At 39.5% G+C, this 13209-nt stretch overlaps 1 protein-coding gene across 2 annotated transcripts in view; it reads left to right on the forward strand.

Annotated features, from left to right (window-relative positions):
- The window catches only part of sec24a (SEC24 homolog A, COPII coat complex component), a 45354-nt gene extending 32194 nt beyond the window's left edge, over window positions 1–13160 (forward strand). For both annotated transcript variants that reach the window (XM_062070182.1, XM_062070183.1), the window contains 3 exons: window positions 5043–5135; window positions 7281–7384; window positions 12148–13160. In XM_062070182.1, the coding sequence (XP_061926166.1) occupies window positions 5043–5135; window positions 7281–7384; window positions 12148–12262 (312 nt within the window). In that variant the 3' untranslated portion in view covers window positions 12263–13160. The remainder of the gene's footprint in view (window positions 1–5042; window positions 5136–7280; window positions 7385–12147) is intronic.
- Window positions 13161–13209: the final 49 nt, after the last annotated feature.

A 13209-nucleotide genomic window follows, 5' to 3' on the forward strand; every position in this document is an offset into this window, starting at 1 on the left:
TAAGCATAACAATAACATACATATACACACAGGGTCCATTGCCAGGGTTAATGTGGTCAACATATATCAAATAACAATTAAATAAGATAAGGCTCAGAATTGGTTTCTTAACAAAACCTTTTTTATAAAGTGCAACATTTCTACATATAAAGTGCAACATTAAACTGTTTCAAGTTGTTGCTCAGATTAATTAAAATGACAAAACTTTTCTTCTACATATAAAAAATGCAACATTAAACAGTTTCAAGTCAACTCAGCCTCAGATTAACTTTTCTTTTTTCCGCCCAGCCTTTAACCCTGGTGACTTTCACTCAATCTTCATGTTTTTTGCCAGAAAAATCAGTTTATCCACATTGTCTGCAGAAAGAGCAGACCTGCTTGCAGTTACAATGTCTCCAGCTCTGGAAAATACCCTTTCGCTGGGCACGGAGGTAGCAGGTATGGCGAGGTAGTGCCTGGCTAACTTGGCAGTAAGAGGATATATGGGCTCATTGTTCTTCCACCATAGAAGTGGGTCAAAATGTATAGTTTTTAATGCAATATGGTCTTAAATCTGCTGCTATAAAAACATTTGTTATTGCTTTAGCCCTGTCTGACTCGCCGAGGAGAGGCTGCTTGAATGCGGTGGGGAGCTGTGTTTGCACCACGCTCGTCCTTCTCTTCGTTGAAGCGATGTTCACTTGGGGGTGGTGCCGCTTCAAATGGGTTAGCATGTTTGACGTGTTGCCAGAAGCATACCCTACTGCTGCTGAACAATGTCGGCAAACCGCTTTCGCTTTGTCCAACTCTCGTCCTCCATTGTTGTATCGCATCGCAAAGCCGAAGTGTTCCCAAACGGGAGATCTTAATGAAGCATGAGGGTCTTCCAGCTCTGGCTTTTGCATGTTGTTGTAGCCCGGTCGTTGCTAGCATGCCGTGTGTTGTGCCTCGGTGTGCATTGTTTACACAACGTGCGGTACGCTACTTATGTCCGTCCGTGCGGTGCGCTACTTAATATGTCCGTGGGGAAACTCGTTCGGTGCACATCCGTTCCGAACCGAACCCCCCGTACCGAAACAGTTCAATACAAATACACGTACCGTTACACCCTTAGATGACACCCTTTAAAGGCATACACTCACGTACTATGGTCTCATGAAATAACTGAGAACATGTTTAATATTCTAGTTTCTTCAAAATAGCCACCCATCTCTCACTGGTATACACACTCATGTATACTGTCATCTCTTGAAACATCTCTCACTGGTATACACACTCACGTAATGTGATCTCATGAAACATCTCTCACTGGTATACACACACTCACGTAATGTGATCTCATGAAACATCTCTCACTGATAGACACACTCATGTATGGTGATCTTATTAAACATCTCTGTGGTGTACACACTCATGTACTGTGATCTCATGAAACCTGAAACATCTCTCACTGGTATACGTAGTCACATACTCACGTACCGTGATCCCATGACACTGGTATACACACACGTATACTGTCATCTCATGAAACAAATCTCACTGGTATACACACTCACGTACACTGTGACCTCATGAAACATCTCTCACTGGTATACATACTCACATATACTGTCATCTCAAGAAACATCTCTCACCGGTATACACACACCTACCGTGATCTCATGAAACATCTCTCACAGGTATACACACTTGCATACTGTGACCTCATGAAACGTCCCTCACTGGTATACACACTCCTGTACGGTGATCTCATGAAACATCTCTCACTGGTATACACAATTGGGATGTGATTCTTACAACAACTCATAATTTAATTACACTCACATTCTTACGGTGACCACTGATCTCCATTCAGACGCAGTCCGGCAATATATTATTTGGTATATTGATTAGAACACAACTCGGGCTGCAGCTATCCATTATGTTGGTCATCTATCGATTGGTTTGTTTGAGTAATTACAATAAAATGCAGGTTCGAGCCTCAATTAGGCCTGGACAGTTAATGGAACTTTGATTTTGATTATAGCTTTCCACAATCAGAAAAATTGAATGCCAAGAGTGTGCAAATCAGTAATCAGAGCAAAGGGTGGCTATTTTGAAGAAACTAGAATATAAAACATGTTTTCAGTTATTTCACCTTTTCTTGTTAAGTACATAACTCCACATGTGTTCATTCATAGTTTTGATGCCTTCAGTGACAATCTACAATGTAAATAGTCATGAAAATAAAGAAAACTCATTGAATGAGAAGGTGTGTCCAAACATTTGGCCTGTATTGTATATATACATATATTTTCCGACACGCCTATCAGCTACAATTTATTACTTATGTATTATTTATACTTACTTCTGTAATTTTAAATTTTGAAAGTCTTGTGTAATGGTCCCATGATTCCATTGTTTAGCTGTAATTGAAATTGAACAGAGCAGCACGGTGGTACAGGGGTTAATGCGTGTGCCTCACAGTGTGAAGGTCCTGGGTTCGATCCTCAGGCTCGGGGTCTTTCTGTGTGGAGTTTACATGATCTCCCCGCGACTGCGTGGGTTCCCTCCTAGGTACTCTGGCTTCCTCCCACCTCCAAAGACATGCACCTGGGGATAGGTTGATTGGCAACACTAAATTGGCCCTAGTGTGTGAGTGTGAGTGTGAATGTTGTCTGTCTATCTGTGTTGGCCCTGCGATGAGGTGGCGACTTTGTCCAGGGTGTACCCCGCCTTCCGCCCGAATGCAGCTGACATAGGCTCCAGCACCCCCAGCGACCCCAAAAGGGACAAGCGGTAGAAAATAAATGGATGGATGGATGAAATTAAACAAAGTAATGTTGATAAAGCTTGTGTTGATGCTGCATACAGTGAAGTTGTTCTAAATATAGTTTTTGTTAACACTAATTCAAGGGGCTGACATTTGATGATACATTTCAGTAAGAAGCACAAGTGATGAATGATAATGGTGGATTATTAGATCATCTTGGTGGCATCTTGGCTATTCTGGAGTGTCACATGTGTATTAGAGGTGGGAATTTTTGGGCACCTCATGATTCCATTACGATTCAGGAGCTACCATTTGATTACAAATCTATTATTGATGCATCTTTAATGTATATCGATGCCATTTTACATTTATTGTCGTTTCACTAAATAAGTATTCATCACTTTTAACCCTTGTGTGGTGTTCGGGTCTGTGGGACCTGTTTTCATTTTTTATTAAAAGAAAAATGATACAATTAATTAATTTTTCAAACTGAGACTCACTGACTTTTGCTCATTTTCTGTGAAGAACATATATCAGAATACATATTTAATGACCACACACCATACACCCCCCCCCCCTACACATTTCTATTACAGTATTTTTCGGAGTATAAGTCGCTCCGGAGTATAAGTCGCACCGGCCGAAAATGCATAATAAAGAAGGAAAAAAACATATTTGATAAAACCCAACACCAAGAATAAATCAAATCAACTTTATTTATAAAGCACATTTAAAATTGACCACAGGGGTAGCCAAAGTGCTGTACAATGGGCAGGTTAAAAGATAATACGAGAACCGAGCAAACACACCACAACACAAACAGAACAGGATTGAAAAATTAATAAATAAAATAAATAGACATTTGAAAGGCAATTTAAAATAAATAAAGAATAGTGAACAACAGGCTGAATAAGTGTACGTTATATGAGGCATAAATAACCAACTGAGAACGTGCCTGGTATGTTAACGTAACATATTATGGTAAGAGTCATTCAAATAACTATAACATATAGAACATGCTATACGTTTACCAAACAATCTGTCACTCCTAATCGCTAAATCCCATGAAATCTTATACGTCTAGTCTCTTACGTGAATGAGCTAAATAATATTATTTGATATTTTACGGTAATGTGTTCATAATTTCCTGAGTATAAGTCGCACCCCCGGCCAAACTATGAAAAAAACTGCGACTTATAGTCCGAAAAATGTGGTACATATAAGTTGTCCGGGTCTAATACAAGTGTGGAAATTAATGTTCTGTGTACCACACACACACACAGCAGGACTAGACAGGAGGAGGATAGAGTGTAGGTACACAGAACATCAGAGGGTCAAATGTGCGAGAAAATGAGAGCAGACAGTGTTTTTGCAACTTTGTGTGGGAACCGCAGGTGCAGAAACACCAAGAAGAATCCCTGTGGGATGCAGAAACCGGCAGAGAAATTTTCCGTGCAACGTTCATATTGTTGTTACTCAGCCAGCGTTTGTGGGTCTGATGGACCCGTTGCATTTTGTGGCTTTTAATGCCTCACAATCAAACACTTTTATGTTAAAATACTGAACAGATGTTTACCTTATCCCAATAAACATCTGTTCAGTATTTTAACAGAAAAGTGTTTGATTGTGAGGCATTAAAATCCACAAACACTGGCTGAGTAACAACAATATAAACATTACACAAGGGTTAAAAGCAATGAATTTGTAATAAACAGTTGAATGAATTCTCATGACATTTATTTAACGAATGGAAATGTGTGCAAAACTGGAACATAAAATAAAGGAGCAGGTCGGATCTCTCGGTGAGGTGGTGAGGTGCGGTCAGACACATTTTAGAAGTGTCTATTACTTTGTTTACATTAAATAAATACAACATTGTTGATGTTTACTAATCGATTTTACAATCGCCCCTGTTCGATTTGCCACGCATCCATGAAGAAATGATTTCCCCCTCCTCTACATACATCCATAAACCTGGATGCATATGCAAAAGTGCAATATATTTTTCTGTACAGTAATCTATTTATTTATATCTGCACCTTATTGCTTTTTTGTCCTGCACTACCATGAGCTAATGCAACACATTTTTGTTCTTATCTGTACTGTAAAGTTCAAATTTGAATGACAATAAAAAGGAAGTCTAAGTCTAATGTATGTACACCCAAACAAATCAAAAACCGTGATAAGGTCCGAAGCCCGAATTGTGTATTTTGTGAACTGTCCCATCGCTAATTGTGATGATGAGTTAAAATGAAATGTGTGCTTTATTTTACACCTGTGCCTGAATATTTATACTTCTCTGCTCCAAAAGGACATGTATCTGTTGATTGGACGCAACTGCAACCCCAACTTCCTCAGCCAAGTCCTGGGTGTTCCGAACTATGCCGCCGTGCCTGATAACCTGGTAAGACCATCAGCCCCCTACAACATATACCTCGCTGATAATGCTTACAACAGTCCTCTCCTAGCATCTTTGCTAGTAATGCTAACAAAAATAATTTCCTACTATATTTGCTAATAATGCTAACAACAATCTTCTTCTAGCATCTTTGCTAATAAGGCTCACAACAATCATTTCCTAGTATCTTTGCCAATAATGCTAACAACAATCCTCCGTTACTGTAGTATTCTTGCTAATAAGGCTAACAACATTCCTCTCCTGGTATCTTTGCTAATAACTCTAACTACAATCTTCTCCTAGCATCTTTGCTAATAGTGCTAACAATCATTTCCTAGTATTTTTGCAAATAATGCTAACAATCTTCTGTTACTGTAGTATATTTGCTAATAATAACAATCATCTCCTAGCATCTTTGCTAATAGTGCTAACAATCATCTCCTAGTATTTTTGCAAATAATGCTAACAATCTGTTACTGTAGTATATTTGGTAATAATAACAACAATCATCTCCTAGCATATTTGATAGTAATGCTAACAACAATCTTCTCCTAGTATTTTTAATAATGCTAACAACAATCCTCTCCTAGTATCTTTCCTAATAAAGCTCACAACAATCTTCTCCTAGTTTCTTTGCTAATAATGTTAACAACCGACTTCTCTGAGTAGCTTTGTTAATAATGCTAACAACAATCTTCTCCTACTATCTTTGCTAATTACGCTAACAATAATCTTCTCCTAGTATCTTTGCTAATAATGCTAACAACAATCCTCTCTGAGTATCTTTGCTAATAATGCTAACAACAATTTTCTCTAAGTATATTTGCTAATAATGCTTACAATAATCCTCTGTCAATGTAGTATATTTGCTAATAATGATAACAACATTCCTCTCCCAGTTTTGTTAATAATGCTAACAACAATCCTCTCCAAGCCTCTTTGCTAATAATGCTAACAACAATCTTCTCCAAGCCTCTTTGCTAATAAAGCTAACAACAATCTTTTCCTAGCATATTTGCTACAATGCTAACAACAATCCTCTCCGTGTATCTTTGCTGATAAAGCTAACAACAATCTTCTCCTAGTATCTTTGCTAATAATGCTAACAACAATCCTCTCTGAGTATCTTTGCTAATAATGCTAACAACAATCCTCTCCAAGTATATTTGCTAATAATGCTTACAACAATCCTCTCCAAGCCTCTTTGCTAATAATGCTAACAACAATCTTGTCCTAGTATCTTTGCTACTAAGGCTAACAACGTTAATCTTCTAGCATATTTGCTACTAATGCTTACAACAATCCTCTCCTAGTAACTTTTCTGATAAAGCTAACAACAATCTTATCCTAGTTTCTTTGCTAATAATGTTAACAGTCTTCTCTGAGTAGCGTTGTTAATAATGCTAACAACAATCTTCTCCTAGTATCTTTGCTAATAATGCTAACAACAATCCTCTCTGAGTATCTTTGCTAATAATGCTAACAACAATCCTCTCCAACTATCTTTGCTAATAATGCCAACAACAATCCTGTCCAAGTATATTTGCTAATTATGCTTACAATAATCCTCTGTTCATGTAGTATATTTGCTAATAATGCTAACAACAATCAATCCTCTCCCGGTTTTGTTAATAATGCTAACAACAATCCTCTCCAAGCTTCTTTGCTAATAATGCTAACAACAATCGTCTCCTAGTATCGTTGCTACTAAGGCTAACAACGGTAATCTTCTAGCATATTTGCTACTAATGCTAACATCAATCTTCTCCATGTATCTTTGCTCATAAAGGTAACAACAATCTTCTCCTAGTTTATTTGCTAATAATGCTAACAACAATCTTCTCCGAGTAGCGTTGTTAATAATGCTAACAATAATCTTCTCCGATTATCTTTGCTAATAACGCTAACAACAGTCTTCTACTAGTGTCTTTGTTAATAATGCTAACAACAATCCTCTCCAAGTGTCTTTGCTAATAATGCTAACAACAATCCTCTCCTAGCGTCTTTGCTAATAATGCTAACAACGATCTTCTCCAAGTATCTTTGCTAATAATGCTAATAACAATCTTCTCCTTGTGTATTTGCTAATAAGCTAACAACAATATTATCCTAGTATCTATGCTAATAATGCTAACAACAATCTTCTCCTAGTATGTGCTGCCAGAGTTGGAAACTGCTGAGTCGCAAAGAACCAGAGCTTTCATTGGCTGGTTGAGGGATCAGAGGCCCTTCTTCACCACCCTGCACGTCATCAGGTGAACACAGCAAAACAAAATGTTTCACCTGTGTGAAGTTGGCCCCCTTACAATTGCAAATATTCAAATAACACTGCCATTCTTTTGTGCTGTGAACGTTTGTATTTGTGCCGATACGCTTTTTAAGTTATTCTAAAATGCTATTTTATGACTAGTGACGTCATCCAGCCCCACCCCACCTTGTCAACGTCTTCCCAAATGTGTCTCGTATGTTTGTGCTGTAAACATTTTGTCTATTATAGTGTTTGTTATTAACATTTTATTATTCATATCCGCCCCCCCCCCCCCTTAACAAAATCTCCCCAAACTTGTCCGAATAGTTTGTGTTGGGAACTGTTTTTGTCTTTTACAGTTTTTATGTTATGGGGATGGTTATGAATAACACGTTAATAACTTAAAGTATAATACAGTGGAGCCTCGATTCATGAACGCCTCTATCTGCGTGCTTTTTAGTTTGCAAACGTTTACATCTATAGCTGTATGGCGAGTGATTATACAGCTGGATGGAGTGCGGGATGAAGGAGTTCTTGAATCAAACACTGTGGGAACGCAGCTGAAGGAGCCTGTTGGAGTATGAACTCCGCTCTCCCTCAATTGTCAGGTGGAGTGGGTGGATCAGTTTATCAATCCGGTTTGAGTCCCTTTTGCTGGTGCTGCTGCCCCAACAAACCACTGCAAAGTACACGGCACTGGCCACAACAGACTGATAAACTATCTCCAACAGCTTGCTGCACACATTAAAGGCTTACTGAAATGATTTTTTTTTATTTAAACGGGGATAGCAGATCCATTCTGTGTGTCATACTTGATAATTTCGCGATATTGCCATATTTTTGCTGAAAGGATTTAGTAGAGAACGACGACGATAAAGGTCGCAACTTTTGGTCGCTGATAAAAAAAGCCTTGCCTGTACCGGAAGTAGCGTGAGGTCACCGGAGGAAGGACTCCTCACATTTTCCCATTGTTTACAATGCAGCGAGAGAGATTCGAGATTTGAGCGAGGATGAAAGATGCGTGGATGAGGAAAGTGAGAGTGAAGGACTAGCGTGCAGTGTAGGACGTATCTTTTTTCGCTCTAAGCATAACTTAGGTACAAGGGTTCATTGGATTCCACACTTTCTCCTTTTTCTATTGTGGATCACGGATTTGTATTTTAAACCACCTCGGATACTATATCCTCTTGAAAATGAGAGTCGAGAACGCGAAATGGACATTCACAGTGACTTTTATCTCCACGACAATACATCGACGAAGCTCTTTAGCTACTGAGCTAACGTGATAGCATCGGGCTCAAATGCAGATAGAAACAAAATAAATAAACCCCTGACTGGAAGGATAGACAGAAGATCAACAATACTTTTAAACCATGGACATGTAAATACACGGTTAATAATTTCCAGCTTGGCGAAGCTTAACAATGCTGTTGCCAACGACGCCATTGAAGCTAACTTAGCAACGGGACCTCACAGAGCTATGATAAAAACATTAGCGCTCCACCTACGCCAGCCAGCCCTCATCTGCTCGTCAACACCCGTGCTCACCTGCATTCCAGCGATCGACGGAAGGACGAAGGACTTCACCACGATCATCCGTGCGGTCGGCGACTAGCGTCGGCTAGCGCATCTGCTATCCAAGTTAAAGTCCTCCTGGTTGTGTTGCTACAGCCAGCCGCTAATACACCGATCCCACCTACAGCTTTCTTCTTTGCAGTCTTCATTGTTCATTAAACAAATTGCAAAAGATTCACCAACGCAGATGTCCAGAATACTGTGGAATTTTGAGATGAAAACAGAGCTTTTTTGTATTGGATACAATGGTGTCCGAATACTTCCGTTTCAACGATTGACGTCACGCGCATACGTCATCGTATATAGACGTTTTCAACCGGAAGTTTCGCGGGAAATTTAAAATTGCACTTTATAAGTTAACCCGGCCGTATTGGCATGTGTTGCAATGTCAAGATTTCATTATTGATATATAAACTATCAGACTGCGTGGTCGGTAGTAGTGGCTTTCAGTAGGCCTTTAAAGGACCTGAGCTTCCTCAGGACAAAGAGTCTGCTCATGCCCTTCCTGTAAACAGCTTTGCAGTTGTCCTTCCAGTCCAGTCTGCTGTTCAAGTGGACTCCCAGGTACTTGTACTGCTCCACTACTGCCACTTCCCAGCCCTGGATCTTGATGGGCTCCACCGGGGTCATTCTCTTCTTGAAGTCGATGACCTTCATGACATGGGACCTCAGGGCAACTGGTCTGAAGTCGTTCAAGCCCGATAGGATGGGCTTCTTGGGCACCGGCACTATGCAGGATGTTTTCCATAGTGCTAGTATCCGTTCTAACTTCAGACTCGGGTTTCATACATTTTTTCATTTATAATTTATTTCAGGCAATGACATAAAAAAGTACAAAGTTGACAACACATAATAATATAAATTAATGTAGTGCAAAAGGCAATGTATAGTATGTTATGCATGATTGTCCAGTTATGCCTGAAAGGGAATGGTACGAAGATAATTTATTTAATCCCACCCCCAGTTCTCCATTCAGTGATTATTCACATGAGTTTCACAGTTACTTTGTTCAAGGATTATAATACAGATGTTGTATCATAGTGGCATTACCACAGGTAACAATAATTATTACACTGTAACAATAATTTGTATCAACAATGTAGGAGTAATGAATATACCAACAATGGTAATAGACAACATAGCAATAGTGGTAGGGAAACATTGAGCACATGTTAACACTTTGAGACAGAGTACAACAGCAGGTCAAATTAAAGACCCTCATCTCTATATTTGAACCAGACCCCATGTTTGTATAATAGTTTAAATCGATTAATAGTTTGGCATTGCTTGTGTTGCAAGTCCAGTTTGTTCCATAGTTTTAGTCCGCATACAGACACACAAAAACGTTTACCAGTGGTTTGAGCTCTCTGCAATAAGAAATATCCAAAGCCTCTCAAGTTATGAGCCTGCACTCGTCTTATAAAAAAACATTGTAGATTAGGCGGCAATAATTTGTTAAATGCTTTATATAAGATTATTAATGTATTATATTTAACAAGGTCATCAAATTTGAGCAACTTTGATTGCATAAACAGATTATGAGTATGTTCTAAATAACCAACGTTGTGAATGATTCGCACTGCTCTTTTCTGTAATATGATCAGAGGATGAATTGTGTTGTGGTAAGTATTCCCCCATACTTCAACACAGGTTGAAGATTAAGTGCAGGATCTCAGTTAGCTGAGCAGCACAAGTCTTCAGGACCCAGGGGTTGACTCGGTCAGGGCCTGCTGACTTGGCTGGGTTGACTCTCTCCAGCTGTCGTCTCACATGTCCAGGTGTCAGACACACCGGGCTGGCTTTTTCAGTGGGGGTGGAATAAACAGAATATAGCTAATATACACAATTACATCACGTGTTGCCTTCATTATAACACTTATATAAGGCTTTCATTTTTTTGCGGCTCTAGACAGATTTGTATTTTTGTATTCTTGGTCCAATATGACTCTTTCAACATATTGGGTTGCAGACCCCTGCTCTATACGAACGTTTCGGTTGGCGAACCATGTTAAAGACGGCGTGGCGAAGTTGGTAGAGTGGCCGTGCCAGCAATCGGAGGGTTGCTGGTTACTGGGGTTCAATCCCCACCTTCTACCATCCTAGTCACGTCCGTTGTGTCCTTGGGCAAGACACTTCACCCTTGCTCCTGATGGGTCCTGGTTAGCGCCTTGCATGGCAGCTCCCGCCATCAGTGTGTGAATGTGTGTGTGAATGGGTGAATGTGGAAATACTGTCAAAGCGCTTTGGGCTCCTTAAAAAGGGGTAGAAAAGCGCTATATAAGTACAACCCATTTACCATTTAAAGAGCCAATTATGTTTGTAGATGGAGGTTCCACTGTAGGTAGGCAGAAAATGTTTACACGGAGGAGGTCTCGCGGTGATCTATCGCGAGAAGTGGAAAATCTCACTGGTGTCTTCTACCGTCTTCAGCTCCTTTGAATGCACAGTTTTGCAGCTATCTGGAACTACTCCCACAATCATTGCTGCTGTTTACCGACCACCAAAATACAACAAAGATTTTATTAGTGATTTTTCTGCTTTTATTGCTCATCTTTCTTCACTTTCACCTACTCAGTGGCCTAGTGGTTAGAGTGTCCGCCCTGAGATCGGTAGGTTGTGAGTTCAAACCCCGGCCGAGTCATAGCAAAGACTATAAAAATGGGACCCATTACCTCCCAATTCCAACATCAAGGGTTGGAATTGGGGGTTAAATCACCAAAAATGTTGCCCACTGCTCCCCTCACCTCCCAGGGGGTGAACAAGGGGATGGGTCAAATGCAGAGGACAAATTTCACCACACCTGTGTGTGACAATCATTGGTACTTTAACTTATTGTACTGCTGGGGGATTTTTGGAACTCTTTACCACCAGACCTTCGTAACTTGGACTCAATATCCCTCTTCAAATCAAGACTCAAAACACACCTATTCCTGACTGCTTATTCATTGTAATCATCTCATCTTCTCTATCTTTGTTGTTGTTGTGTTTTTATCCAATTTGATTTTATTGTTTTGATTTTGTACGGTGTCCTTGAGTGCCCAGAAAGGCGCCTTATAAGTCAAATGTATTATTATTATTATTACAGCACAAAAAATGTCAGTGCTGTTTGAATATTTGCAAAGATAACAACTTCACACAGGTAATGTTTCACCTGTGAAGATGTCTCTTGTTTACACTGTTTGCCGCACTTTGCAGGGACGAGAGCCAGATGAAAGTCCCTTTTATGCAGAACATGATCGAGGACCGGACCGAGTCGACCGTGGCCTACTACGAGTTCCTGCTCCACCTCCAGACGCAGGTCTCCAAATGATGCAACGACGACGCTCGGACACCAGCCCGCGCTCAAGCTCGGATGTGCATCAGTTAGTGTGTGTCTGTGTGTGCGTTTGTGTCCGCGAGAAGAAGTGGACAAAAAAAAAGGTTATCTTTGCTGACATGCTCCTGCCCCGAGTCGCCGGGAGGCAACATGCTACGGACACTTTGATTTGAGTGGGGGCGGGGTTAGAACAGATGAGTGATGTCAACTGTCGGCAAAGACTCCTTTATCGAAATGTATGCGAGTGTTTCTGACTGTTATCAAGTGTCGTCCCAAGGATTTAAGCTCCATCGCCCTTTTCTTTTGTCAGTCTTGATGTGAAGGAACAAATGTCAGAAAAGGTGCCCCAATTTGTGAGAAGTCATCATATCTGTTGTTTAATTTATGATACTCCCAGTCTTGATTAAATTCAATAATTGCCTTGTATTACGGGAACTCTACTTTTATTATCAAGCCTCTGTAGAAACGCAGACTGTATGACATATTTTAATATAACGGGAGATTTCTTTAACATAGACATAACAAAGCCATTTTAATGATCTTTTAATTATGCCTACTTGTATATTGAAAATACTGCATAATAGAAAGGTGAAGAAATGCTAATAAGAATTAAGATGACTTGTCAAAGAAAATAAAAATGTTTGGGACTTTTTTTAAATGTACGTTGTCTTCGATGGGTAGCAAAAAGAAGATGCAGTCGGACCAAATGCGTTTTTAAGGTCTGATTTCCTGCAACGGCTTGTAATTAATGTATTATAAAAGCAACATGTATTTAGAAAACAAATGGTCCTTATGGTCAACAATGTCTTTCATAAAAAACGAAATGATGGAAATAAAAAAATATCCTGTTTATTCAAAAAGGAGTATCTTTGGAAAAGAAAGTGTAAAGTTTTTTATTTAATGATAGAATAAAACGAATGTTTGACATTTACATGTTGAAA

Source organism: Entelurus aequoreus, linkage group LG14, assembly GCF_033978785.1.
Source record: "Entelurus aequoreus isolate RoL-2023_Sb linkage group LG14, RoL_Eaeq_v1.1, whole genome shotgun sequence".
Lineage (NCBI taxonomy): Eukaryota > Metazoa > Chordata > Actinopteri > Syngnathiformes > Syngnathidae > Entelurus > Entelurus aequoreus.